The 27,101-nt window shown below is 38.6% G+C and overlaps 1 protein-coding gene and 2 long non-coding RNA genes across 24 annotated transcripts in view; 2 read left to right on the top strand and 1 right to left on the bottom strand.

Annotated features, from left to right (window-relative positions):
- LOC108116533 overlaps positions 1-10,354 on the top strand; it is a 28,884-nt gene extending 18,530 nt beyond the window's left edge. For both annotated transcript variants that reach the window (XR_001772841.1, XR_001772842.1), the window contains exon 5: positions 10,288-10,354. This is a non-coding gene — a long non-coding RNA (uncharacterized LOC108116533). The remainder of the gene's footprint in view (positions 1-10,287) is intronic.
- The window catches only part of LOC108116374 (eye-specific diacylglycerol kinase), a 125,811-nt gene continuing 99,593 nt past the window's right edge, over positions 884-27,101 (bottom strand). For 3 of the 21 annotated variants that reach the window (XM_017228343.2, XM_017228229.2, XM_017228218.2), the window contains 14 exons: positions 16,634-16,772; positions 15,451-15,654; positions 14,549-14,693; positions 12,825-13,209; positions 12,567-12,747; positions 10,967-11,391; positions 10,605-10,898; positions 10,311-10,537; positions 10,008-10,229; positions 8,871-8,922; positions 8,393-8,446; positions 8,005-8,068; positions 7,737-7,894; positions 884-5,950 (listed from right to left, as the gene is read on the bottom strand). In XM_017228343.2, the coding sequence (XP_017083832.1) occupies positions 5,743-5,950; positions 7,737-7,894; positions 8,005-8,068; positions 8,393-8,446; positions 8,871-8,922; positions 10,008-10,229; positions 10,311-10,537; positions 10,605-10,898; positions 10,967-11,391; positions 12,567-12,747; positions 12,825-13,209; positions 14,549-14,693; positions 15,451-15,654; positions 16,634-16,772 (2,758 nt within the window). In that variant the 3' untranslated portion in view covers positions 884-5,742. Of the gene's footprint in view, positions 5,951-7,736; positions 7,895-8,004; positions 8,069-8,392; positions 8,447-8,870; positions 9,230-9,297; positions 10,230-10,310; positions 10,538-10,604; positions 10,899-10,966; positions 11,392-12,566; positions 12,748-12,824; positions 13,210-14,548; positions 14,694-15,450; positions 15,655-16,633; positions 16,776-17,058; positions 18,249-25,107; positions 25,722-27,101 lie in introns of those variants that run through there. The other 18 variants (XM_017228265.2, XM_017228255.2, XM_017228316.2 and 15 more) reach the window with 17 other exon arrangements.
- Positions 10,801-12,289, top strand: LOC108116543. The gene is made up of 3 exons (XR_001772843.2): positions 10,801-10,879; positions 11,976-12,073; positions 12,137-12,289. It is a non-coding gene; the product is annotated as an uncharacterized LOC108116543 (long non-coding RNA).

Below are 27,101 nucleotides of genomic sequence, written 5' to 3' on the forward strand. Positions count from 1 at the left end.
AAAAATTAAGTAAAAAGAAGTTTACGGCTCGCTTTCTGCCTCCCCTGGAAAGAGGGTTTAAGGCCTCTAAGAAAGACTCTAGAAAAGAAGATTTTATTTTTTAAACTATGAGAAAGTGGTGAGTTTTTGCCATATTTTTGTTTGAAAATCTATAATTGGGTTTTAAAAAATAAAGATTAATAAGTTGGTTTAATCAAATTCTTAAGAATTAAAGTTCAAGGTTAAATTTTTTAACCCACTGAATCAAAAATCAAATAATAAGAAGTCTACAGCTCGCTATTTGCTTGCCCTAGAAAGAAGGTCTCTGTAAGAAAGACTTCAGAAGAGAAGATTTGCTTACTAAGTCATCATCAGAAAAATGAGAAGTTTTCCATTATTTTTAGATATATAAAAATATATTTTATGCTTTTTAACTTTAAAGAAAGAAATATTTATATTTCATAGATTTTTTATTCTCTTATTTTATTATTTTTTATTATTTTACCATAAGAAAGAAAGATCTAACCCATTGAGCCAGCTTAATGTTAGTTCTAAAGCTTTGCAAGCTGATGATGACTTCAAAGATGTGGAATGCTGTTCATAAATTTGCATCTTTCCGACTTACCCGATGACTTATTCCGATTTCCAAGTATATAGTATATGGTATATAGTAAACAGATTATAGAATTCTGATATAGTAGTTAAGTTCTGGAGAGTTCATGACTCAGACTTAGACTCAGTTTCAGGCAGCGCATTTATGAATAGATAACCAAGCCCAAAAGTATGCTAGCTTTTTTTTTGTAAATTAGATATTTTTATATTATTTTAACGATATATTTATTATATTTTAAACACATTATTAAGATAAAACCCAACCAACCAACGAAAAGAAACCACATTTAACTTTGAGTTTGAAATACCAAAAAAAATTTATTTTCTCTTAGGAGAGAGTCAGAAAATTCATATTATAAGCAATTTTGTGGATGATTTCGATCGTTTGTCCAATATTTTGGGATTCGCTAGCGTAAATACTATATGTTTATTATATTTCTTATTAACTTTTTTTTACAATTTCTTTGATAGTTGTGGCGTAAATGGGCGCAAAAAAGAACTCATAGTTTGAGCGTTTTTTTGAGGGGAACGTTTTGCAGGGCCGAAAAGTACAATTTTGTGAAGAGAAGATTAACAGAGGATAGACTATGGTTCAAGGGATCGATGCGTATGAGTCTATATAACTATTGTATAACTATTTAATATTCGTATGTGTGTGTGTGTGTGTGTGTGTAAGTATCTGTGTTTTTCAATGGGTATCTAAGTATATATACGAATGCTGCATAGCCAATCCAGATGCTAAAACGTTCTCGACTTTCCCACAATAATTGCCTCAAGCTTAGATTTTCGTTTTCGTCTTTCTCTTCCGATGTAGATCGAAAAATGAACATTAAGTTTCGGAATTAATTTCCATAATTTGGAGATTGTTTTTTTAAGTTTTTAGGGGGTTTTCCTTAAGTTTGTTTTTAGTTTTAGTTTTTTGTTTTTTTGTTTTTTGCTAAATGCTATTTCAATTTCTCTTTTCGTTTGTCTTAAGTAAAATTGAATCAAATTCCTCAGTGCTTGCAGTGCATATCGTACTTAGTAATTCATGTTGTCTATGCTTAGTGACTAATCCAAAAAAAGTAAATATATATATATATATATTATAATATATAAGGGCATCTCATACATAGTTTAAGGGGGATCTGTGTGGGTTGCTAATTCTTCTTCGGTTCGGTTTTTATGTACACTTTACAGTTAAGCAGTTTAGAACTCTTCGATAGAAATACTTTCAGACTTGCATAAGTTAATGATTAAGTGTATATATATATATATCCAGGTGGAAGGGAGAATCGTTGTCTGTCTACAGTTACAGTTGGAAACTAAAACAGTGAAGAGGCGGAGTTAGGGTGAAAGTTGAAGTGTATTTACAGGGATGTCTCGTTGGGTGTAAATAAATAGATTAACTTTACACACATATATTCCGATTTATTACTGTATATATAGTATATATATATATAGTATGCTTACTATCGTACAGTTAGGCATTGTTTTAGGTATATCGTTCCGTCCACCATCCGTATCTCTGTATCTTTGTATCTTGACCTTTACAATTTTGGTTTGCCTTACTTGCTAGAATTTCATAAGACTTGCGTTTCATTTTTCCATATTTTGTTCAAAAGTTTCACTTAAACGATTCGAAAAAAATATATATACTATATATGTCTATTTCTGTTCATATATATGTGATATATATATATATTATATATAGTTGTCCCTATGTACACATCATGCAGTAAGTGCCGCCACTTTGTATGTCCTTTGTATGTATGTGTGTGTGTGTGTGTGAGGTGTTTTCACTATGTCTGTGTTTGTGGGTTTTCTCAACTTCTACGAAAATGCACGAAAATATATCCATAGTTTTGGCTTGGACCCGGTTGTTTTCCGAACAGCTGTGATTCAGTGCCACGAAGCACTTTAGGCCTTAGCTAGCCATTTTCCTTACTTCTTCCTGCATTTTAGTCACTCTAGTACTCCTCCACTTTGGATCGTTTAGCCCGTCTAGTTGGTTAGATAGCGCTCGCCTCGTTTTTAACACTAACTCTATTCCGCCTTCCCGCTTAAATCCTTCAACTACAATTTCATCTCGAAGCCGCTTCTTAGTTTTCTTTCTTTTTTTGTTTTTAGCGTGTCAAATGTGATTTTTCTTTGAATTTCTTAGTGTTTATGGTCTTTCTTGTTTTTCTATGATCAGAAACATAGTGAATGTTTTGGGGGGGGTTAGCAAACGCTTTTCCGGCCATCTGCTCGGCTCATTTGCTATAAAATCTCTAGATTGTCATTTGCTAAATATTCCTTACTCAACTCTGCTCTACTGCATATGGATTTCCAGCTGCGGCCGCATTTATGTCAGTCTTTTTGAGAATTTGATCAGTTTTGACTAAATTTTAAATTAGAAATTATAGGGTTTATGATACAAATTATTGAACCAATTTTAATACACTTTAATTTGCAGTTTGTTCTACTTTAGATTTTTGAAAATGATAGAATTTGACCAGTTTAATAAGTCAAAAGAAGGCTTAAAATTGCCTTTTTTAAAAACTTAATATAGAAAGCAATGATAATTATTGAGATTTTTGATGATTATACATTTTGACGAATTTTTTGACCAATTTTTTTTTTTACACAAATAATTTTAATAATTAAAAAACCAATGAAAATCAAAGACCTAAGATTCCATTTGATACATTTTCTTCACTGATCACTATTTCGACCGCAGCTGAAGAACTCATTAGTTGCCGCAGGCGGTGTAGATTGGTGCAACGATTTTGGATTCCGCCTGCCTAATGGGTGGCACGTCTTATGGGGCGTAAAGGCTGCATGCCCGGGATCCCGCAAAGCTCGAATCAAAAATCGTTAAAAATAACTTTCGACACTTCAACACCATCTGCGACAGTCTACGATGTGTGTAACTTTAAGTTTTGTGTGTTTTAATTTCATTTTTTTTTACGTTTTTGTTTTTTCCTATAGTCATGTGCAATCCAAAACATGATTACCCACGCCGGAAGCTCGCTTCCGGAAGACCGGAAGTGGCTTACGGTGCGGGATTTAATGGGAATGCTGGCGATGGCCCCCCTCCCACAAAGAATTTGAGGTGTCCAAACCCATTCAAGGCATTCCGAAAGCCAGAGCCATGGTTTTCCAGGAACTAAGCCGCGATTGCGATTGGACGTAGGAGAGGGTGGCCAGGGCTGCATTCGCGGACAAGCCTCGTAAAGGTTATCGATACTTAATCGTTCTCAGGTGCCTTGTCAATCGATAATGTGACTTATCGCTTATTCCTAATCGTTAATCGATACAAATCGTTTAGCTTATAAAGTTTAGCTAAGCCTGGGGAAATTTGAAGGTGTGATTCGCGGTTAAACGTAATTGACTCGACACAATTTTGGATTATGATTACTTTTCAAAAATTTAGAATTCGAATTTATATAGAATAAAAAAAAAGCATGTGGAAAAATAGCCCTCTACTGTACATAATATATAGCATTACATATACATATATATGTGATTCGATTAACAGCTATATAATATTTTCATATACTTTTATTTGATAAAATATTCATGCGTCTAATATTAAGAGTGTGTTCTCGTATTAGGTATTAGGTACGCCAGCTAAGGCTCGTGTTTCCTTGTTCATTTTGTTCCTTTGTGTGGTTACGAGAGGGTTCATAGTTTATAGTTTATAGTTACGGAATATAGTATAGTTTAGGATAGTTTAAGATAGTCTTTGTGGATCTCAACTGCCCCGACCTAACAGCTAACATCTTTTTTCCGGGGCAGTTTGAGGAGGGGGGACGCTATTGATCGGCCCAAGTCTTTCGGTTTGAAACGCTGAGGGTTTTCTCTTCTTTTTGGGGGGTCAAAGGTGAAGTGGTATATCTATGGGGGGTTGTGCATTCTAGTCTGTGCATCGGGACTGTGTGTGTGTGTGTCTGTCTGTGTCTGTGTCTGTGTCTGAGCGAGAGGGCTTTAGCCGCTTAGGGTCTAGTGCCTCACTCTTCTAATCGTGCTGCTGCTCTGCTGTTCTTCCTTTTCTTTTTTCGTTTTTCTTTTGACAAGAGTATTAAAGTTCTCACTTAAACTAGTTTGAATTCCAAAAGAAGTACATATATAATAATTAAATATATATTATATATAGGCTATATATCTTTGCTTAGTATGTGTCTCAGTGTGTGTGTGTGTTTGTTTTTTGCATATTTTTTAAACGTTTTTCCTTGCTTTTCAGTTAGCGGTTACAGCAAATGCCTTTTGCTAATATCAATTTATATTTCTCGCTCTCGCTCTCTCTCTAGTCCAATACATTAATTAATTTAGATATCACAATATAATCATTAATCGTTAATCAATCGGTAAGAGAAACAAATAAATTTCGAATTTACTTTTTTGCATTTACTGCCTTTGCTTTTGCTTTTTAATAGCTGAATTTTGTTCGATCTTTGCTTGATCTTTTTTAAGGTAATTTAAAATTGAATTTTGGACAAATGTTGCCTTTCGTCTAGCTTTTCTTAAACTTTTTCTTAATCTTTTTCTTTTTCTTTACAATAAATTAAATGATGCCTTTGTTAAGCTTACTTGCTAAATGTGTTGAGTGTTTTCTTTGCTTTGTTTCTTCTTTTTTGTATTTTCTTTGCTTAGTTTAGATTTAGATTTCTCCCGTACATGCTAGCCAAAAAAAAAAAGAGTTGCCAAAAAAATAGACATTATCAGTTATTATCATAAGTATTATTAATAATTTTATGTCGTAGGTTGAATGCTTCCGCCGGATGATGCTCCACTTAGATCCGGGACTGCACCTCCAGATGCATGAAACGCTCTTGACCTAAGCGGTTCATTCCGATTTGAGTTCATGGAATGTTCATGTTTATTTTACATTTTTCATTTGATTTTTCCGATTCGATTTCGATTTTTTATTTACACAAGACAAGGAGTTTCCGGTTTGTTGTGTAGTTTTTTGTTGGCATAGAAAGGAGAAATTTGCATTGTTAAAATTACGTTCTTGCTTGGAATAACTGATTTACTGATTATTTTTTGTCTGGTTTTTGGTTTTTGGGTTCTTGATTTTTGATTTTTCGATTTTTGAGTCGTGAGTTAGCCCCACGGCGCAAGCTTGTCTAGCGTTTGCTCTACATGGAGGAGTGGGTAGGTTATCAGCGGCGATATTTTATTCATCTAGTCGTCGAGCCAGCCGTCGACGGGCTGCGTCCCCTGCTTACTTTCCAAATAGGTGGCTATCTCGTTGGCGTTCTTGTTGAAGGCCACCATCATTGGCGTATTTCCGCCGGAGTCTAGGGTGTCCAGATGGGCGCCGGCGGCCACCAGCATTACGCAGATGTCGCGACGATTCTGCTCGGCGGCAATGTGCAGCGCCGTCTGTCCACTGAAAGAAATTAGTACAGAGAAAAAGGTGTTTTAGTTTAGTATTTCGACCAACATACGATAAAAGAAAGTGTACTTTTTCAACCTTGAAAGCAGATTTGTTAAGAACTAAAAAACAAGCTTAAAGAAGTATTACATTCCCTATTCCGACTATTATTGGCTTTGTTATGAGGAAAGTACTTTCATTTTAGGGGGGAAATGAGGAGAATCCAAACTTCACTTTTTCAATAAGGGGTAACATCGTCTTATTTTGCGAAAAATGTCTAAGATTGTACATTTTAAAGTGTGAATGCAGTTCGAATGGAATTTGAATTACGAGTTCAGTGATGTATGACATTCCCCTATCGGATCATTATTGGCTTTGTTATGGAAAGAATTCTGATGATTTTGAATCAAAAATCGGGAAAATGACCAAAATTTGATAAGGTTTACACCTCTAACTTGGTTAAAAGAAGGCGCACAGCTAAAAGAACTACTGCTTTGTGAAGCTATCGACCAGAACTTGCAACCCTCATCATTCGTTTTTTGATTTTGAGAAATTTTATTTTTGTCAAAATTTTGCATTTTTGATAAGGTGTTACCCCTCATCAAAATTTGCGAAAAATGGCAAAAATTTTACATTTTTAGGTGGGAATCCAGTTTTGTAGGAAATTTGATTACGAACTCAGCGAGGTATCACATTTTGTATTTGGACCATTAAGGGCTTAGTTATGAGAAAAATAAGTCGTTCTGGGGGGAATTTATGGAGAAACCAAAAATCGCATTTTCGATAAGGGGTAACATCATCAAAATTTGCGAAAAATGGCTAAAATTTTACACTTTTAGGTGGGGATCCAGTTTTTTAGGAAATTTGATTACAAACTCAACGGGGTATGACATTCCGTATTTGGACCATTAATGGCTTAGTTACAGGAATAATACCTTCATATTAAAGGGAAAATAGCGAGAAAACCAATTTCTCATTTTTAAGAAGGGGTAACATCATATTTTTTTCGAAAAGTTGCTTTAAATCTTACATTTTTAGGTGGGAAAGCAGTTTTGTAGGAAATTTAAATACGAACTTAACGAGGTATCACATTTTGTATTTGGACCATTAACGGCTTAGTTATGAGAAAAATACAGTCGTTCTGGGGGGAATTTATGGAGAAACCAAAAATCGCATTTTCGATAAGGGGTAACATCATCAAAATTTGCAAAAAATGGCAAAAATTGTACATTTTTAGGTGGGGATCCAGTTTTGTAGGAAATCCAATTACGAACTCAGCGAGGTATGACTTCCTATATTTGGATCATTATCGGCTTAGTTATCGTAATAATAATATTACATTTTGGGGGCTAAATGAGGAGAAACCAAATATCACACTTTTGATAAGGGGTATCATCATCATCATCTCTTTTTTTCGAAAATGGGTCAAAATTGTACATTTTTAGCTGTGAATGCAGTTTTGTGGGAAATTTAATTACGAACTCAACGAGGTATGACGTTCCGTATTCGAGACATTATTGGCTTAGTTATAAGCAAAATACTGTTATTTTAGGGTGAAAATGAGGTTAACTCCAATTTTACACTTTTGATAAGGGGTAACAGCATCGTTTTTTGCGAAAAACGTCCAAAATTTCAAATTTTTAGGTGTGAATGCAATTCTGTGGAAAATTTTACTACAAACTCATAGACGTATCAGATTTTTGGACCATTATTGCCTTTGTTATCGATAAAACAGTGATTCTTTTTGGTGAACATTGGGAGCATTGGGAGAAAGAGCACTTATAGGCCTTGTAAGACTTACAGCTCCTTGTCGGCCATGTTGATGAGGCGTCGTGTGGCGCTCGCGATGATATATTTGACAATGTCCCTGTGGTTGTATTTGCAGGCGAAGTGCAACGCCGTCTGTCCGTTCTTGTTCACTGACTGCAGTGAGTATCCTTGTTCATGTAGTGCACGTAACTGGAAGAAATGGGCGAATAATAGTCGTTAGAAACCAAGGACATAACACATACGATTCAGTTTTAGACTATATCAATATATATATTTAAATTGTGGAAAAGTTAAGCTACCATATTGAGATCGCCGCTCTGGGCTGCTAGTAGTATGGCATCGGAAGTTTGCTCCAGTATAGGGCTATTATTCGAATGGTCAAGTGTGTTTGTGGTTGTGTGTGTGTATAAGAGGCATGTGTGTGTTGTAGGTGTTTGTGTGTGTGTGTGTGTGTGCATGGAAAAGTAGAGAAAATAAAAAGAAAATTCAAGCATCAGTTCGGTTTAAGATTCCATTCGATCGATTCAAATGTCGATGATATACGAGAGATAAAGACGGAAAGAAAGACGACAGACGGTTCAAAAGAGAAAGATAGATAGATAGATAGATAGACAGAGAGAGAGAGAGATAGCCACAACAGACAGTTCTAGTAACTAAAAGAAAGAGACAGATAGTTATACGGAATACCTGAATCCATAACCAAAAACATCTTCGTTGAAACTGAATAAACGATCTTTGTTGCTGCATGCAGGATTTATAATTTTTTTTATAGTACAGAAATTAGGAAAATTAGGAAAAAAACATTTCAAAATCAAATGAAGAAGAAGAGCGAAAGATGCTGAATATATATATATATATAGAGAGAGAAAGAGACAAGAATAGCGAGTGTGTGAAAGATGGAGGATATAACCGTGGACCATGATAGAAGCGTGTGAAAGAGATAGAGAGAGAGAGAGCAAGCGAAATACAAAGGCCAAACGAGCAAGACAGCTGCCAAAAAAGCCAATTAATAGAGAGACAGACAGAGATAGATATAGCGCTCTATGCGGACAAAATTTTGAAAATCGAATGCCATCTCGCTCGGTTCGGCCATAGCTATAGTGGTCTCTTTTCTTCGCATGGAGTCTGAATGAAATGCTGAACGAATTGGGGGACGCTTTTTTACCTCTTCCACTTCATCACTTTAATGGGCTTGGAGCCAATTTGCAAATCCTCATCTTTGTGTGTAAATGTATTTGTTTGTTTATATATAAAAATATATATGTGTGTGTTTGGGTGTAAATTCGGAAAGAGATTCACATATTTGTTAGTAAGCCATTGAAATAGATGGATCACGAACTAAGGCATTAAACTAGAAATTAATAACACAACAAGTCCAAAAAATCTAACTAATTGCAAGGCATCAAACCTACCCGCATATCGCATATCTTTTTCAGTGTCTTAATTTGTATTATTTGGTTGGTTTTTAGTTGGTTGGGATGGATGGGATCGTAACGAATACGGTTTGGTCCTTGCTACGGTTAACTGTTGATGTAAGCCAGGATTATATACCAGATAGTTGCAGGAGTGATCGTATTTAATGCTCTACTCACATGCGAACGTGGCAAGGACTAAGCTGTATTCGGCTCCTCGCAATTAAGACTTGGACTTTAAGCGGATATGGGTGTGTGTGTGTGGGTGTATGGTGGTTTATGTGGGTGTAAGGATGTTAATGCTTACAGTTGCGGTGGAAATAATAGTAAAGAGGGAAGGAAAATCCAATTTCTAGATGATTTTTACTTTTCCAAAAGACTTTTTAATGGCAATTTTGTCAGATTCGCATTTAATTTTCATTTTGATTATTATTTTTGTACCGCAACTGCTTTTCTCTGAGTGTAAATGTCAGTGACTAGACATGCAAGACATAGTTAACCATAAACAAAATGCAATGCAACGAAAATTAAGGTGGACCGACTGCAACTGGCACCCCTCCACTCCGCTCCCCCATAGAATTTTGGACAGGATTTTTGGTTAAAAGGTTTTTAAGGATTTATAAAGAAATATATATGTATATATAGAGAGAGAGGAGGGGGGGGGGATAGGATAATGTGGGATCTAAGATTTGGAGCAATTCAAATCTCGACGCGACGCTTGCGGAAGTGGAGGTGGAGGAACATGCGCCTATCTTGGTACGGCAGCTGCTCGGCCACCTGCTGCTGGTAGAGCTCCAAGCGCTCTTGGAGCGGTAGCTCGTCAGCGGTACGTGGGGTACGATTGGCCTGTGCCGCCCCCGGTGGCCAGCAGCCAGCTAACAGGAGCCTACCGGTGCTGCCCGGGCCGCGGCCCTGGGCCTGATCCAATTGGCGTCTCTCGTTCTGGGCCTGACGTTGCGAGAAGGCGGCAAAGGAGCGCTCCTGGTCGGGTGTCTGTGGCATGGTGGCTGCCTCATGATCCAGGATATACAGCTCATCGATGGCGATGTCGCAGATGTAGTGCAGGTGCTCCTGGGCACGATCGATACGGAAATAGTGCTCCGCAGTGCAGGCTAGAAAAAGGAAAAAGCATATTCTTATAGTCTGTTTTTCTTTTCCTTTAAATTTCAGGGAAAAGCCAACCAAACACTTACCATCGATGAAGCACCAATCCTGGGAGACTTTGGGATAGGAGATGGATTCCTCGAACTTGGCATTGAGCATATTGCGCACGTGCTCCAGATCGCACTGAGATTCGATATCGATGTGGCCAAGCTTGTTGGCCAGCTTGCGGAGCATCTCCTTGTCATAGTGATACTGCTCGTACTGTTGCATGGTGACCCGCAAGATGTGCAGCTGCATCTTCTCCAGTGGGTTGACCCTATAAAGAGGAGCATACGATAATAGCATAGAAGATATATGTAAGGAGTAGTCCTTCTTTTACTCACTGGACATCGCCGCGTCCGTGCTTCCTTTTGGACAACATCAGCGCCTTGTTGAGCAACTCGATCTCGATGACCGATGGCTTCACGCGGCATGCCTCGCCGTCCACCTGCATCGGAATGGTTCGCTTGGTGATGATCCTGGCCTTTCGGCACTGGCAAATGCAGGTGCCATGCATTCCGGCCTGCAACATGGGCAACTGGTAGGTGGTCAAGCCAACTACCTCCATTAGGCCATCATCGATGGAGGGCTTCGAGGCGCCAAAGGAATCGTTCCAAGGGTGAGTGCCACCGCCATAACTATAGAATAAGATGAATAGGAAGTTGATTAAATGGTATTCATGGGAAAACCAAATCGTGCAGCTCACCTGGGAATGTTGAGGAAGAGGACGGCATGGCAGCCGGCATCGCGTAGCTTTCCGGTAAAGTCCTGGCCATCGCACTCGAGCGTGACCCATTGGGAGAGATTACGATATTGGCGCAGGATTAGATCCTTGCCACCCATCTGGCCATAGTACATCTTATTGCGCAGCCGCGAATTGAAACGCTCCGGATGAGCCTCGCGTGCCTCATGGAATTCCAAGGCGATGTGGGCATCCACGCCGAACGAGAAATAGTTGTTGATCACATTCAATGGGACGTTCGCTTTGCTCCGATCGACATGGTCATCGGTGACATCCTCATTGGGCGTAACCTTCACCCTCCAGCGATCCATCAAAACGCACTGCGACATCCCGATCTCGCGCAGTATCTTCCCAATCGGTTCGTCCGTGTAGCCCTGAAAGAAGATAGACTTTAAAATTATTGAGGCTTTTATGTGTAATGATTCAGTCAAAAGTAGGTCTAAATTACACTAACTACAAATGAAGGTTTTAAGGAAATAATGCCTTCAAAAAGGTTTTACTGTCGAGGAGCAGGCTTAGTGTTGCTGAGGGCCAAGCGTTGGTTAGTTCTATATGGTATTGGATATGTCTTTTATATATATATATTTTAAGCCACTACTGCATGAATGTTTTTAGTTCTTAAATGCTTTTTAGCAGTATGGGAAAATCTTAAATGTTTTTTAGCCATTGTACCATGAATTTAGTTCTTAATTACTTTTTAGCATTAGGGAAGCATCTTGAATGTTCGGTTAATATATGAAAGCTACCTTTTATGGACAAATTTGGCTCATACTTACTGTTGCTTATTGCATTTTATTTGCTATTACTTATAGTTATCATAGTTAAATCTAAATATTTTCTTTTACAATGAAGACTTCTTGGAAATATTTCTAGTTTTCCTGATTTTTTTTTTAATTTTTAAACTCACAAAACAAATTTTTCATTTCTATTACTGAATGCAATATCAATTTAACATTAAACTCTTATTTTTCAGACTATTGCAGTTCTCAAATTATGAATTAAAAGATTCTTTGCGGCTACCTACTCGTATGAGCAATCTTTAAGGCTTCAACCATGTTACCCATACGCACTGTAAGCACACTTAATGTATTTTTAAATACAATATTAATTTAACATTAAACTCTTATTTTTCAGACTCAGTTCTTGCAGTTCTCAAACTATTAATTTCAAAATTCTTTGTGGCCACCTAGCCGTATGAGCAATCTTTAAGGCCTCAATCCATATTACTCATACGCACTGTAAGCACTTTAAATGTATTATTAAATTCAATATTACTATAACATTAAACCTCAGACTCAAATGATTAATTTAAAGACTTCTTGTGGCCAACTAGTCGTATGAGCAATTTTGGAAATTACAATCCATATTACTCATACGCACTATAGGCACACTGTCAAGACTAGACTGCTGTTAAATCATAATATAAACTTATAGCTATCTAAAGTTTTCAACTCAAATAAGTTAATGCCACTTCTCTAGGCAATATTTAACTATATTAACTATCACTAGGCAGTGGCATCACTTATTTAGGTAAATCATTTCGTAAACATCAGAAAGTACTTACCCCACCCCAGCCTAGGGCGCGAGCGAGATCATTTCCAGTGCCCAATGGAAGGACACCGACAGCGGGAACTGGCTGGAGCGGCGGTTGGATCTGATCCAGGACGGAGAGGACCCAGCCGACAGTGCCATCGCCTCCGCAGGCCAGCACACGCAAATTGGGAGCCTTTCGGAACATATCCAAGCTGAAATACGGATGCGTATTCGGAAATTATTGATTGAACTTTCATTTCTGTGGAAATATATATGGAATAATACTCACCCCATTTTAGGCCCACCCTGCGTTAGATCGAAAACCTGGCGCGGATTGAGCAGATGCTGGAACTTGCCCAGTAGCTTGTGGCCCTGATTGCCGCCCGACTTTGGATTAATAAACACAATGACCGGGATTACCTCCGGCGATGGAATGGGCTTCACAATGAACGCCCGCGGCTCCTTCTTTTCCTCCTTGCCCTTCTGTCGGCGTTGCGTCTGCTTCTTGCTCTTGCCGCCGCCGCCTCCTCCTCCGGACCCAGTACCACCACTGCTGCCTCCTGATCCTGAAGCCGCATTGTTCTTGTTGCTCACGCGTATCGAGGACTTGAAGTTGCCCTTGTTGGGCAGCTTAACAATCCAAGAAGGCGGCACAATAATGGGTGCATAGTTGCCTATGGGAAAGAAATAGAGGAATGAGTAAGGCTTATGCACTGAGAGAAATCGGACAAAGATGAACAGAGTTATGAGTACTAGAAAGTCAGTCTTGGATTAGCTTTTAGAAAACCCCCGAAAACAGGAAAACTGTGAGGTGAAAATGGCTTAGAAAGGAAATCTTTCTATGCTGGGTTTTTGGATAGTTAGACCACCCTCTTCCCCTTTAAAATAGAACTTTAATTATTAGCCTGTAAAGTGTGTTTAAGAACTGCCTAAGCGACTTCATTTAATTTGTCACCTTCAAGGGCGGGGCAAATCAGAAGAAGGAACACTGGCAAGTTAAGAGACCCCAACATAGCCGGCATACCAAAGAGCAATTATGAATGCCGCAACTTGGCCGGACGAACCTCAAAAGGGGAACTCGACCAGACAAAGGAACCTAAAACCCCAAGCCCAAACCCAAGAGCCACCCACTGGTAATTCTATTTGGTACTGTCTTGTCCTCATCTCCGGTCATGTCCTGCCCTGTGTCTATGGCCTGTGTCTATGTCCTTTTCTCGGGGCGGCGTATACGTAATGGTCTCTGGCAGGCAGAGTGTGTTAACAAGATGCTCATTGAGACACTTTATAAAAACGTGTACAGGAAGCGGTTAAGTCGCCCCAGTTGCCACACCATCATTGTCATACTAGTCAGGGGCTAAAGAAGGAATTTTCTTTCCTTTTTTTTTTTGTATTTTTTTGTATTTTTCTTTTTATATAAACATCAGCTAAGTGAGGGAGGGATAGTGGCACGTCAGCATTTACTGCAATTACATTAATTGAAAATAGTTTAGGTTCCCTGGATATTTGAGGGGGCAATTTCAATGGCACAAGATGTTGCAAAATGCAATTTCTTAGAATTCTGAGCAAAAGAAAGATACAAAAAGCTTGGCCCAAACTGGAATCTAAGGTGTATGGCTTTTCGTTTAAGATAAACTTGTAAGTTGGATTTAATTTGATTTTTATGTACTTTTTTTTTAATATTTTACCAAACTGACAGCTTTTCCTTTTTTGACTTTAACTTAAAAAGAAAAACTTCTTTATTTTAACAACCTTTGATTTCATTTCTGTTGACTTTTCTTTTGGAAAACACAAATTGTTTTTCACAGAAGGGGCGAAAAAAAAGGGTTGACCCCTTGAAACTATGCCGCAATTTGTTTACCTACCAAAGGGTAAAGGGTAAAGGGTTCCTACTTGTGCATTAGAACAAATCTTAATTAAGTTAACGGACCGCAATTTATTTGCATGCACGTCACGTAATTAATCAAAAGGAAAATGGTTAGGGGGAAACTCGACATGGACAGACGACAAACTCACCCAGACGACACTCCTCGCCGATTTTGGACTGGTTAAAACAGGCCTCCTTGTTGTGATAGATCTCGTGGCACCAGGCACAGGCCAATGCCACAATCTCCTTCGAGCCAAATAGCTTGCTCTGCACCGCCTGCTTCATAGGAAAGAACTAAAGGGATAAGTGCATAACGAGTGATATTATAATAATGGCCTAGTTCCAGAATCATTCTATGCATATATTTTTGTCACATTGCAAATTGGAATTGGTAAACGAAATGCAAAAACAAACTGATGTTGTGGCTATAAAAAAGTTGAAAAGTTTAAAGATGTTTTTTTGTAAGAAATAAATTGTTAAGTTAAGTTAAAAACATATATTAGAAATTATATGTCATACATACCAACAAAAGCTAAGAAGTTAAGATAGGTTAAAAGAAGATTTTTGATTGTCCTTTGATTAGGTTACTCTCTTTCTTACTAAAAAATGTGACAAGTTAAATTGTTTCTTTGATTTTCTTGTAGTTTTCTTTAATCTTAAAGTCTTGATTTCTGGAATTTTTGTTATATTTTTAATTTAGTTTTCTCTCTCAAACTAAATATCTTGATTTCTGGAATTTCTAAACTAATATTCATGATTAGTTTCTATGATTATCCTTATAGGAATTTGATAGATTTTTAACACTTTCCTTTTTACTTTCTTTCAAGTTTTAAGTGCTAAAAAAAAGCATTTTAAAATCACAAACTAAAACTCTGACTCATAAACTTTCCTCCTTGAAGTTCCTTTTACAACTTTAACTCCTTAAAAACTAAAAATTTAATTATTCCCAAAACTAAACTAAACTTTTAGAAATACAAAACATATTAAGGAAAAAAAGTATGAAAGAAAGAAAACAACATATTAACTAGTGTTATGTTGTGGTTGACCTCACCTTGCCGCACTGCTTGCACTTGCCCTTCTCCAGCTTGCGGTGGACCCAATGGTGATGGGTGGTGGTCTGCTCCCTGTACTGCCGGATGCCCACATCCCTATAGGTTGGCTTGCATGCCAGCGTGCTCTTCTCGTTCACGAACGGAATGCAGTTGTGGTGGGCCACTAGCTGGCAGGCGGAGCACTTCATCCGCTGACCGCTTTTCTGGAAGGAGAAGTAAGGAAAAGTTGATGAGTTTCGTTTCTTTTTCTTTGTAGTTTCCCTTCATTTTCATTCCTAAGACACTACAAATTAGGAAACATTTTCCTGATATCTCTATATATTATATATATATTCCCCATGTCATTAATTAAGCTTTTCATTTCCGCTCCTTCTCGTCTATTCGCTAATTAGTAAACTCCCAGCCAGACTGCCAGACCGCATTCAAATGACGAAAGTGCAACTGGCGGTTGCATTCTCGAAAAACAAACTTTGACAATTAATTGCTGAGGCTGCTGTGGTTTGGCAGGTGAAAAAGGATTCCCATCAACGCGACAGCCTCAGGTGTCTAAGAGTTTGGCTTTCCTTGGGAAAACTAAAGGAGAAACCTTGTGCCAAACTTGCCGAATCTGTTTTTGTTTAATTGTTTTTCAGAGAAGAGAAACTTTAGCAAAGGTTAAGTTTGGCTTTTAAGCTGGCTAATTTATAAGATTTGCTAAGAGGAGTTAAGGTTAAGGTCTGGTCAGGGCTTCGATATTTAAGAAGATTTTGGGTTTTTTATATATTATTTCGACTTTTTAGCTTTCTGGAACTAAACTTGGCGGCCTGAACACGATTGAGATAAGACAGGAATTGCTATGGAAGCTGGTCGGTGGTCGGTCTGCCCCATATGACTTATATATTCCCCCACTTCGGATGACAATGAGCCTGATAAAGGACTTTTCCCCTTGTGTTATCTTCTTCTTTTTTTTCGGCTGTAGCTGTGGCTGCCCCAAACCGTTGACACGCCCATCGCTCTTACTGCTGCCCCCCTACATATTTTTTCGCCTTTATTGCGTAAATGTCGGACAGGCACGCAATAAATAAATTACGCTCACATGTAACCTGCCCTTCAGTTCTCGTTTTTGTTGTGTTAATTGAATTGAAGGAATGTTGTGGGTGGTAAGGGGGCGTTATATATATATACTTTATACTATATACTCACAATGCATTCCTCATTCAGGCAGCAGAGATCGCCGGAAGCGGAAGTGGGCTTCCAATAGTGCTCGCCCTGCACCGCATTCTCCGTCCAGTCGGGCACAATCCTAATGGGTCTCCGGGAGTTGCTGGCCGAAGCGGTACGCCTGCTTGGAGGAAATAAGAAGAGGCGGGGTTAAAGGTTAGAAAGGATTTCTCAATTGGTTTAGGACTATAAAGGTTCTTGCACTTGATAAGTAATGGAAATGGAAACTTATTAATCATGTTTAAGATCTGAAAAATCTAGGACTTCTGCGTCTTTAAGATAAAGCTTCTTGATTTTCTTGATTTTTTAATATATAGTTTTATCATTTTAATATATATTTTTATTATTTTTTGTTTAAGAAAACACCGAACTGATGGTTTCCCCTGCATAACCTCTCAGGGACTCACCTCTTCCGCCGCCATGCCCCCAGGGAGTCGAGCTTCCGCTGCCGGAAGGCTGACTTCCGCTGCATGCCAATGGAGGAGCGGCGAAAGCGTCGCACCCCGCCTGCTCCCGGCGCCCCTGCACCAGCCACGCCACCCGCCACACTACTCCCAACTGATCCGAAACTATCGCTGCGCTGCAGTCGACGTCGAGGTGTCGGCAGCGATGTCGAGGTGTTGCTGTCGTCGCTGTGGGTGCTGCTGCTGCTGCAGCTGCTACTGCTGCTGCTGCTGCAACTACTGATGCTGCTCCTGTGCAATGTTTTCGCCTCATCTTCCTCCTCGTACTCGTCCTCCGTTTGAAACTCCTCGCGAACTGCGTGCAGCAATCGCTCCATTCCGAATATTGCTGCAGGGGTGTTGCTGCCTCTGCTGCTGTTGCTGCTGCTGTTGGTGTTGCAAGGGGAATTGCTGCTGCTGCAGTTGATATTGTTGCAGATATTGCAATTACAGTTGCAATTCTGTCTGCCCACACTGTTGCTATAGTTGCAATCGCTGTTGTTGTTGTTGCTGCTGCTGATGGTGTTGCTGTTGCTGTTGCTGGTGTTGCCGTTGCTAGTTGTATTCAGCGTGTTGCTGCTACTGATGCTGCTGCCACCGTTGATATTGTTGCAGTTATTGCAATTGCAGTTGGAATCGCTGATATTGTTGCTGTTAATATTGCTGCTGGTAGTGTTATTGCTGTTGCTGCTGCTGCTGCAGTTGCACTCTCTGTTGCAGGTAGCTGTGTTGCTGTCGCTGTTTTCTGTGTTGCCGTTGCAAATATCAGTGTTGCTACTGCTGCTGCTGCTGCTGTTGTTGTTGCTGCTGGCGTCACAGTTCAAATAAGATATGAACATGGTCTTTACGGTGACTTATTTTTCCACATCCGTTGCCGTTTTTTACCTTGGTTTTTCTCTTTTTTTTCACATTTCACTTCACTTCATTACACATTCCCTGTAGTCTGTTGATTTTTTTTTGGAACTTTTTTATATATATGGATATATCTTCTCTCTATTCAGCTTGCAAAGGTAATCCCAATTCCGATTCGGTTTTCGATTTTTGTGTCTCTGACTCTGATTGTGATTCTGAATCGGTTTTTGTCTCTACTTCGGCTACTGTCCGTTCTCGTGTCTGCGGCTGTCATTATGGCGCAAAAAGATTGCCCGGAGATTCTGTTTGGGGTTTTGGCTTATTATAATACGATTTTATACACTCATTTTGTACTTGTTTTAGTTGGGGTTAACACGAACTGAGATACGGCTATAATAGGGCTGAGATAAATATAACTATATGTGGATTATATGGGAGACACATTGCAGGAGTTTCTGAGAAGAATCCTTCTTTTTGGGTTAAAGATTGCCTCCAGTTTGATTTTTTCTCAAAACCTTTCTATAAAAATGTTTAATTTGTATATATAAATCTTGTATTTTTTGATTAATATATGTTATTTTAAGCTTAGAGACATATTTTCAGATTTTTTCTAATCCCCAAAGATTATGTTTATTGGATTTTTATGAGCTTTTTCCTAAGAATTATTTGCTAAATCTTCTGCCTGCCTTTAGTAACCCCAATAAATCTAAGATAATTACCTAAAATTCTATTCATTATTTTAAGTTTAAAAACAACTTCGAAACTTGTAAATTTTACCTTTTAAAAATCCCTAAAATTGCTTTTAAAAAGTTCTAAAATTTAAAAAATTGCTTACCCAAAGAGCATTCAAACTTCCCCAAACTTTCCACTGCGAAAAATCCAAAAAGGGAACTTTGACCGTAGACCTTATTTGGATATCAAGCTCTTGGCCCCTCTCACTCTCACCCACCAACTGCTGACTCGCTCTAGCGCACACAGCCAAAGCCATTGTCCACGTTGGTGTGCGTGTGTGCGTGTGTGCGTGTGTGCTTAATACATTTGTATACATTTTGTTTATGTGCATTGTAATTAAATTCTTATCAGATGGAAATACATACAGAAAAATGTGACTCGTTTTGCTCGTTACCCCCCCTCCCTTTCCCTTTTCCTGTTTTGTTTTTTTCTCTTTTTTTTTTATATATTTTCCCCCTGACTGCGTTCTAATCTTTGTTAGAGTGAGAGGGCATTTTATTGGCCTGGCAAATTGCTGGTTTTGCAGATTTTCCATGTCAATTGTCAAAGTTTACGCCGCTTTTTTTTTGCCTAAGTATCCTTTTTTATTTTTCTCTTTTTCCACTGGCTGTTGTCGCCGCGTTTTATGCGCGTTTTGCAAGCGTTTTTTGCGCGTTTTGCGTTCTGTTTTTGACGCGCTACTCAAATTTTGGCATCCACGCTTGATTTACCGTTAAATGTAGCGTGTCCCCGCACGTGTGTGTGTGTGTAGGTGTTTTTGAGGGGCACACACACACACGCATATGCAGAGGAATTTCCATAAAATTTCCAAGCTTTTCACTGGCTTTTTTGGATTTTCCTAACTTCAGTTAGGTTGGTAATAAAAAATCTTGCGATTTGCGGTGAAATTAGTTTTGATACTTTTCGAAAATGAAGTTTAATTTTGATGTTTTGGTTTGATATTAACTAAATAAACTCATCAAATTTAAGTCCAACTAACTATGCACTTCCAACTTATTGCAATTTATTCTAAGAATTCAGCAGGAAAAAAGGGTTAAAACAGAGGGTTAAATGCAGAGGACGAAGGACGAGAAAGTTGCAAAATTGAATTGCAAATCAATTTGCCGACTGCAGTCTTAATATATCACAATGGAATGGTTTTCCTTTCGGCCGAAGCAAGGAAAATTCCACCCCCCCTTGCTACTAGAGACTTGAAATGGAAATCAATGTTGAGCTGGCTTTTGTGCTAATAGTTCATCAAATAACTTGGCGAAATCATTGGAAATTCCCTTTACGTTTCCCTAGACAACCCAAAGAAGAGTTTTGCTGAGGAAACTATTTGAATTTTCCTTAAGTTCTAAGCTTAAGTAGGAAATTCTTACAATTTAAATAGATATTTATTGTTAGATTTGCAATTTGTTGAGCTGATTAAGAGGTATCCTTCTTAAGGCAATAGTTAATTAAGCTTCAGCTTAAATCTAGAAAAGTTAAGAAAACCATTGCCATTCTCCTTTTGATGGCCACAAAAATCCATCCATTAAATCATAAAAATAAACTAAATTTCCCCCCATAACTTGCAAGCACAGCAGCAGCAAAACCAATCTGCAAACTCAATCAGAGGAATATGTCATTGCAATCCATCAACTTTAGAAGCAATCGTCTTACAACCCTTTCTTGCCGAGACTTCTGAAAACAATTTTCCCCTTTCCCCGCTGTAAAAAAAACGAAAGCCAAAAAAGAGGCAATCATCTCTAATTAGAATCGTTTGATACCAAATATGAGTGACCACAGAAATAGGGGGGAGGCGGAGAAAGCGAGGAAAACTGAAAACTGAATGCCGAAATAAAACGAAGCCAAGCAAGACGCAAGAAAACTTGAAACGCAATTTCAATTCAAATGTGATTAATTTCGATGTCGACTGCCTTTGAAGAGGTCTGGACTTCTGCCGGCAAGCGAAGAAGGTGGAAAAGCTGATATATATAGTCGTAGAAAAACTGGTGGTGGGTGGAGGGGGGAAATGCTCGGCTAATGAAAGGCAAACTGTCGTCAATGGCCCGGACTTGGAAAATGGGATTGAGATTCCGGGGAGGAATCCTTCCACCTCTCCCTCCTTCCTCCTTCCTCCTTCCTCCACCTTTGCCCATCTCTGCTGGCCTGGCCTCATTGACAAAATCGATAAAAACCTTGAAATATCTTTACGTATTTCAATAATGACACTTTGCATTGCTGCCACCAACCAACCAACCACCCACCCAACCCCTGCCACACGGCAAGCTGCCTGCTCACTGCTCGCTGCTGCTCTTTGACTTTGCCATCATAAAAATCGAAAATAAAAATGCACAAATAAATAAATAAAAATGAAAATAAAAACATATATAAATTTGAAAAGTGTTGAGTTGGTGAGGGCTGAGGGGGCGTCCTCATCAAAATCTCATAAAAATGAAAACAAACCCCTTCTTTGGCTGGCTTTTCCTTTGAGTCATTAATAACCGCCCACAGCTAACTATGAGCTGTAAATAGATACGCAAATTGATATATATATATAGAGATATAGATATATATCTAGATATATATATGTCATCCTTTCTTTTGGAGATTTAAGCCAATGAGAAATCCATTTGAGCTGGCCCAAATGAAAAATTATCTCCACGTCTTGGCCATCGTTTGGGATTGCGATTAATGCCCGCCATGCGGGCATTGGAATTGAAAACGTGGCAACAACTTTCAAGCATTTCGGGGCATGCCACACTGCCCCGCTGCGAGTCAGCTGAACTGTGAAAATGGCAACAACTCAAGAAAAGGATTTTAAGCTAATGAATATTAACAATAGCCAGACACGGCCACTTCGGGCTGCACGGCAAGAAATTGTTAAGAAAAGCGGAGAATTCCTCAGGATTTCAGCTTAGAACCTTGCTAGCTACTTTCCTCTGTGTAACTGAAGTGGCAAAGTGGTTGCTGCAACCTGGCAAATGGTCAGAGATTGGGCACCCCAAAAAAGAGGTAGAGACGAGCAGCTCTGAGGAAGGGAAAGGACAGGCCAGGGCCAGGCAAATGAAATTAATATTCTTAATTGGCATTAAGCGTTTGGCCTGTTGGCTAGGTAGGTAGGTAAGTCGTCTCCCCATTCAGTGGGCGGGTCTCCACTTGTTAACGAGGCCAACAAGGGTGTAAAAACATTTCAATAAGCAGAAGAGAGCAACAGGAGCAGGCCAAAGATGCATGGCAACCGTTTGAGTAAGGGGTTCCCATCATCCATAGAAAACCGGACAAATTTCTGGAGTAAACTTTTCAGACGGTTAGACGACGAAGACCCAACAGAATCAGATACAGATTCTGATTCATATTCTGATAATGATGCAGCTGAAGCTGATGTTCATCCTGGCATTTAAATTCCAAGCCTCTGTCTGTGTGTGGAAAAGTTTCTCAAACTTAAAGGGGGAAATGAAGGATTTTTAAAGGGGTTTCCAGCTAAATTTTTAGGCAAAAATTGTCTACAAATTTAATTCTCTACCAAAGACATCTCTTATCTTAGCTTTTCTAACTTATCAGGGGGAAAACCAAGAGCCACTATGCCTTTGCCAGTTCATTGTCTGAGAAAAGACTTAATTTTCCGCTTCTATAAAGTGCCTTGAACCCCCCTATCTGCCTCGTATCTCATTTGTTTATATTCTGCTTCCGTTTCGCAACCTTTTTTTCTACCTTTTTTTTATTTTTTTTATCTTTTTCTTGACTAAAGCTGGCTGGCTAGTTGCCTAATCAGGAATTATCTGGGTCTGCTTAAATTTATGAATGAATTTAGGAAAGTGGCTGGCAAATAAAGGCTTAGAGACTGCAAAATAAGTTTGTATTTTTATATATTATATATAGAAGATGGTTTATAAATTAAGATATTTTGTATCACGAAAGAGATTCTCAAGTCGCTTTTATACTTAAGGCAGTGTAGTTTACAAATTTACTAACCAAAAAAACAGAAAACCTTAAAAATCAAACACATTTCCCTTCTGACCCTTCAAATCTCTTTCCATGTGCCCTTTCCCCTTTTCACCAACCTTCTAATTGACATACAGTGTTTGCCAGTCAAAGAACAGAAACCAGAAAGAAAAGCCCACAGACGACGACGACGACGACGACATCATATTTTCCCACCTTTTTTTTCTGGTTTTCGCTAAAAATACTTAAGTTAATTATGAGAAGAGGCAGCGCGGGCAAGTCAAACATTTCAAATCTAAAACATGTGTGTGACTTGATATTTATTTTTAAATCAGCATTTATATATATTTTAATATATAAATGTTTTTCACGATTTTGACCACCACCACACGGCGGCAGGTGGGAAAAAAGCCGAAGCCGAAAAGGTTAGCAGGGGAGGTGATGAAGGGTTACCTCCCCCACTCTAAGGCATAAATTATGACTGGAAAAATGGCTTGCCAATAGCTCGATTAAATATTGTTATTTTTTTTTAATAATAACTTTTAAGCAGCCGGCTCACGTGGCGTATGCGCAATCTGCAGGCTATTCGCAAAATGATGTGGGCGTGGTCCCGCAGCGGAGGAGGAGGGGGCTTCTATGTCTTGTGATGTTTTTGGCTGGGCGCAGCTGGCAAAACAAGCCAAAGCCAAAGTAGAAATAAGGAAAATAACAGCCAGCAAATCGACAATAAATCAAATCAAATAAACGAAATGCGACGTACTTTGACGCTGTCTCTTTCTACAACAGTCCCCCACTCTCTCTCTCTGTCTCACTACTCATAGTTTTTGCAATAGTTTTGTGCTCTGATAAATGGGTGCGAAATTCTCGAAATGTCATGGCTGGCAGTTGGCCTTTGGGTTCAAGATGCCAAGCAGTAAGACTGTATACTATATAGAACTATATAGTAAAAGTGGAAGTCGGCCAAGAAGTGGCCGAACAATAGGGCCGGGGGGAGGTGTTGCCAGAACAATTACAATATCGTTTTTGGCAACTGCAATATTGCTGGGGATTTTTAGGGAGGATATAAGTGAGGGAAATATGAGGGGGATTGAAAAGCGGGAAAGTGCTTAAATTATGGGAAAAGATTTCTTCTACAAACTTATCAAGAAATTTGTGAAATGGCTTCTTATAATCTTTTTCTGATTCTACAAAACATTATTTGAATAAATTCCCAGTTTTAGAAACCTTTCTTAGTCGTAAAAAAACACACAAAAATCGATATATCTGAGAAAAATGTGAGCGAGATTGACAGCGGGAAAGAGCTTACATTATAGGAAACGATTTCCTCTACAAACTTATCCACAAATTGGTGAAAGAACCGCCGCCTTTTTCTGATTCAACAAAAATTATATAAATTAATTCCAAGTTTCAAAAACCTTTCTTAGTCATAAGGAAAAGACACACAAATATTTTTTAGAGAGGATATATCTGAGAAAAGTATGATGAAGATTTTCAATGTGTGTTTAAATTATGGAAAAAGAAATCTTTCACAAGCTTATCCACAAATTTCTGAAATAACCTCTTATCATATTTTTCTAATTCTACAAAAAATCATTCGAATAAATAAATAAGTTTTAAAAACCTTTCCTAGTCATAAAGAAAAGACTCACAAATATTTTTTATAGAGGATATAACTGATGGAGGGGAGATTGGAAAGCGGGAAAAGGAAAAGATTTCCTCTACAAAATGATCAACAAATTTTTAAAATAACCTCTTATTATCTTTTTCTGGTTCTACAAAACATTTTTCGAATAAATTCCCATTTTCGAAAACCTTTCCTAGTCATAAAGAAAAGACACACAAAAATTTTTTAGAGAGTATATATCTGAGGGAAATATGATGAAGATTGAAAAGCGGGGAAGTGTTTAAATTATGGAAAAAGAAATCCTTCACAAGCTTATCCACAAATTTCTGAAATAACCTCTTATCATCTTTTTCTAATTCTACAAAAATTATCGAAAAATATTTCCAGTTTCTAAAAACCTCTCCTAGTCACAAAAAATCTTACAAAAATATTTTCAAACTGAGATTTCTGTTGATAAAAATAAGCAAATAAAACCAAGAGGCGATAAGAAGTTTCAAATGTCTGAAAAAAAACTTTACAAGCCATCTGAAAACTTGTATAAAAGTTAGAAAAATCTGTGAAATATCCAAAAATTTCTTAAGAAAGTGTCCCAAGAAAAGTCCGCCCCCCCCTTCCGGCTATATGGAAAACTGAAGAACATGTGTAGACAGCCTTTTGCTGCCAAGTATCGTGTAATACTTAATCATTCTGATTGGGTCAAAGTCCGAAAGCGAGTTGGATGGCTTGCCAAAAGCGCTCTATATTACCTATATATATATCTCCTATATATATATATCTCCTATATATATATATCTCCTATATATATATATCTCCTATATATATATATCTCCTATATATATATCTCCTCATATATTCCACATATAGTAACAGATCTGTGGCAGAAAAATTAACAACACCATGTTGACCGCTCAACATTGAACTCCCGTTGACCCCTGGAAGCGGCGGCTGCTTTTCATTCATTCATTCTCATGTTTTTCTGCTCCGGCTTTTTGGTTTTCCCTTTTTCTTTCGTTTTCGCTTGTTTCTTTTTTCAAGTTCATTGGTTAATTGAATTGAAAAATTGACGAATTTCCTTGCTGTTCGTCTTAATTGAGAGACAAGCGTTTATTTTTGGGCCTAATTGATATCGCTTTTGACCCTTTTTGGGGGCGGGGGAAAAGAGGGCTTTGTTTTGATTTTTCTCCCCCCACAGTTCACTGTTCACTGCTTCTGCTTTCTTGTTATTATTTTGTTCTACACACTTTGTTGCACTTTTTCCGAAGTTTTTCCGCTTTTCCGCGAGACTTTTTAATTTGCCACACGCGCACCGTGCATTATTTTATTAATTATTATATTCATTATTTGGTCGGGCTAGAATTTTCTGCCTGATTTTCCGTTCTGTTTCTTTTTTTTTTGGTTTTTCTGTTTCGATTCTTTCTGTTTTCGGTTCTTTTTTGGCTGGCGGCAGCATCCAACCGCACAAGGCAACTGCGAGCGGCGGGCGAGCGAACCGAAAGTCAACAAGAGCGGCCACTGCGACGCCAGCTGAGGCAGCGTGACGGTGGCCGAGGCAGCGGCGGCCCACCAGTTGGCACTTTGTCACCTCAAAATGCTTTTCTGCTTTTGCTGCCTCGCCATTTCGCTAGACGCAACACGGCGTGGTGAGTTTTCCCCCTTCGGCCAGCATCTCAGCGGCGATCGGTGGTGCCGAGTTGGCTAGAATTTAGCTGGGAAAGTAGCTAGCTTGGATTATTTACTATTTTTTTTTTTTAGTTTTTCTTTAAATTTTGAAGTGAAAATGGTTTTCTTTTATAATAAGAACTTAAATTTGGTTACTTTTAAATTTTCTATAAATATTTTTAAGAAATTTAAAATCAGAAGGGCCCTGCTACTACCCCAATTTGGTGATTTTTTACCAACTAAAATTGTTTTCATTGCTTAACTTTATATAAGTTACCATTTAAGATTTAGTTTTTGTTTAGTTTTCTGGTTTCTTAGTAACTTCTAGTTTATATAATTAGTTTATAACTTTTCCTTACAAGTTCTTTTCTAGCTTCATTTTTTCTTTGGAAAATCAAATTTCTTTGCCATCACTGAGGCTGATCTCTCTTTGATTTTTTTTTTGGTTATTCCTTTTTTTTTCGCCAGCGATTTTCCATTTGGATCGTGATGGTGACATTTTCTAGCTCTGCCAGCTGCTCTGCCGCCGCTGGCGTGGCAATTTGTGACGTTGCCGCCGCTGCGGTCGCTGCTTTGTCTCCCGCTTTGATTGTTCAGTTTCGCTTGGCATATTTTCGCTTTGTGCCTTTCAATTTGCATTTCAATTTCGCCTCCATACGCCCAGCCTCACCTACGCCCTTGCAGCCCCCCACCGCCTCCACCCCGCCTACCAAAATGCTGACGTAGTTGTGGCAAAAGGAAAAAAGCGCGAGAAAAACGAAGGGGGAAAACGAGTAAAGAAAAATAAGAAAACCAAACAAATGTTTCATAAAACTTAATTGTAGATGAGTGTTGCGCTGCGGCTGCGACTGCTGATGTTGCCCCCGTGAATGCTGCTGCTGGTGCTGGTGCTGCTGCTCTTGTTGCATGCCACCCCTGCCTGCGTCAGCAAAATGCGGAAACAAAACAACAACAGTAAAAACATAAACCGAATAAAATAATAGCAAGACTGGAAGAACTGAAGACAGACTAAAGCGATCCATTTATCATCTTCTGCTTTTCCTGGTTCGAGAGTTTTATTTTGTCTTCTTCTAAATTGTTATTTTGGATGATGTGGGAGTTCCTTCTCTCTTTCCTGGTTAGAGCACACGCAAGGCACTTGAGATATATCTGATAGTATTTTCCATTTCAAGGGATTCATTAATAACCAGTTTGGGGGGAAAACTGTAGGCTAAGAACTTGTTTGGAATGA

This window comes from Drosophila eugracilis, unplaced genomic scaffold, assembly GCF_018153835.1.
Source record: "Drosophila eugracilis isolate 14026-0451.02 unplaced genomic scaffold, ASM1815383v1 contig_498, whole genome shotgun sequence".
Lineage (NCBI taxonomy): Eukaryota > Metazoa > Arthropoda > Insecta > Diptera > Drosophilidae > Drosophila > Drosophila eugracilis.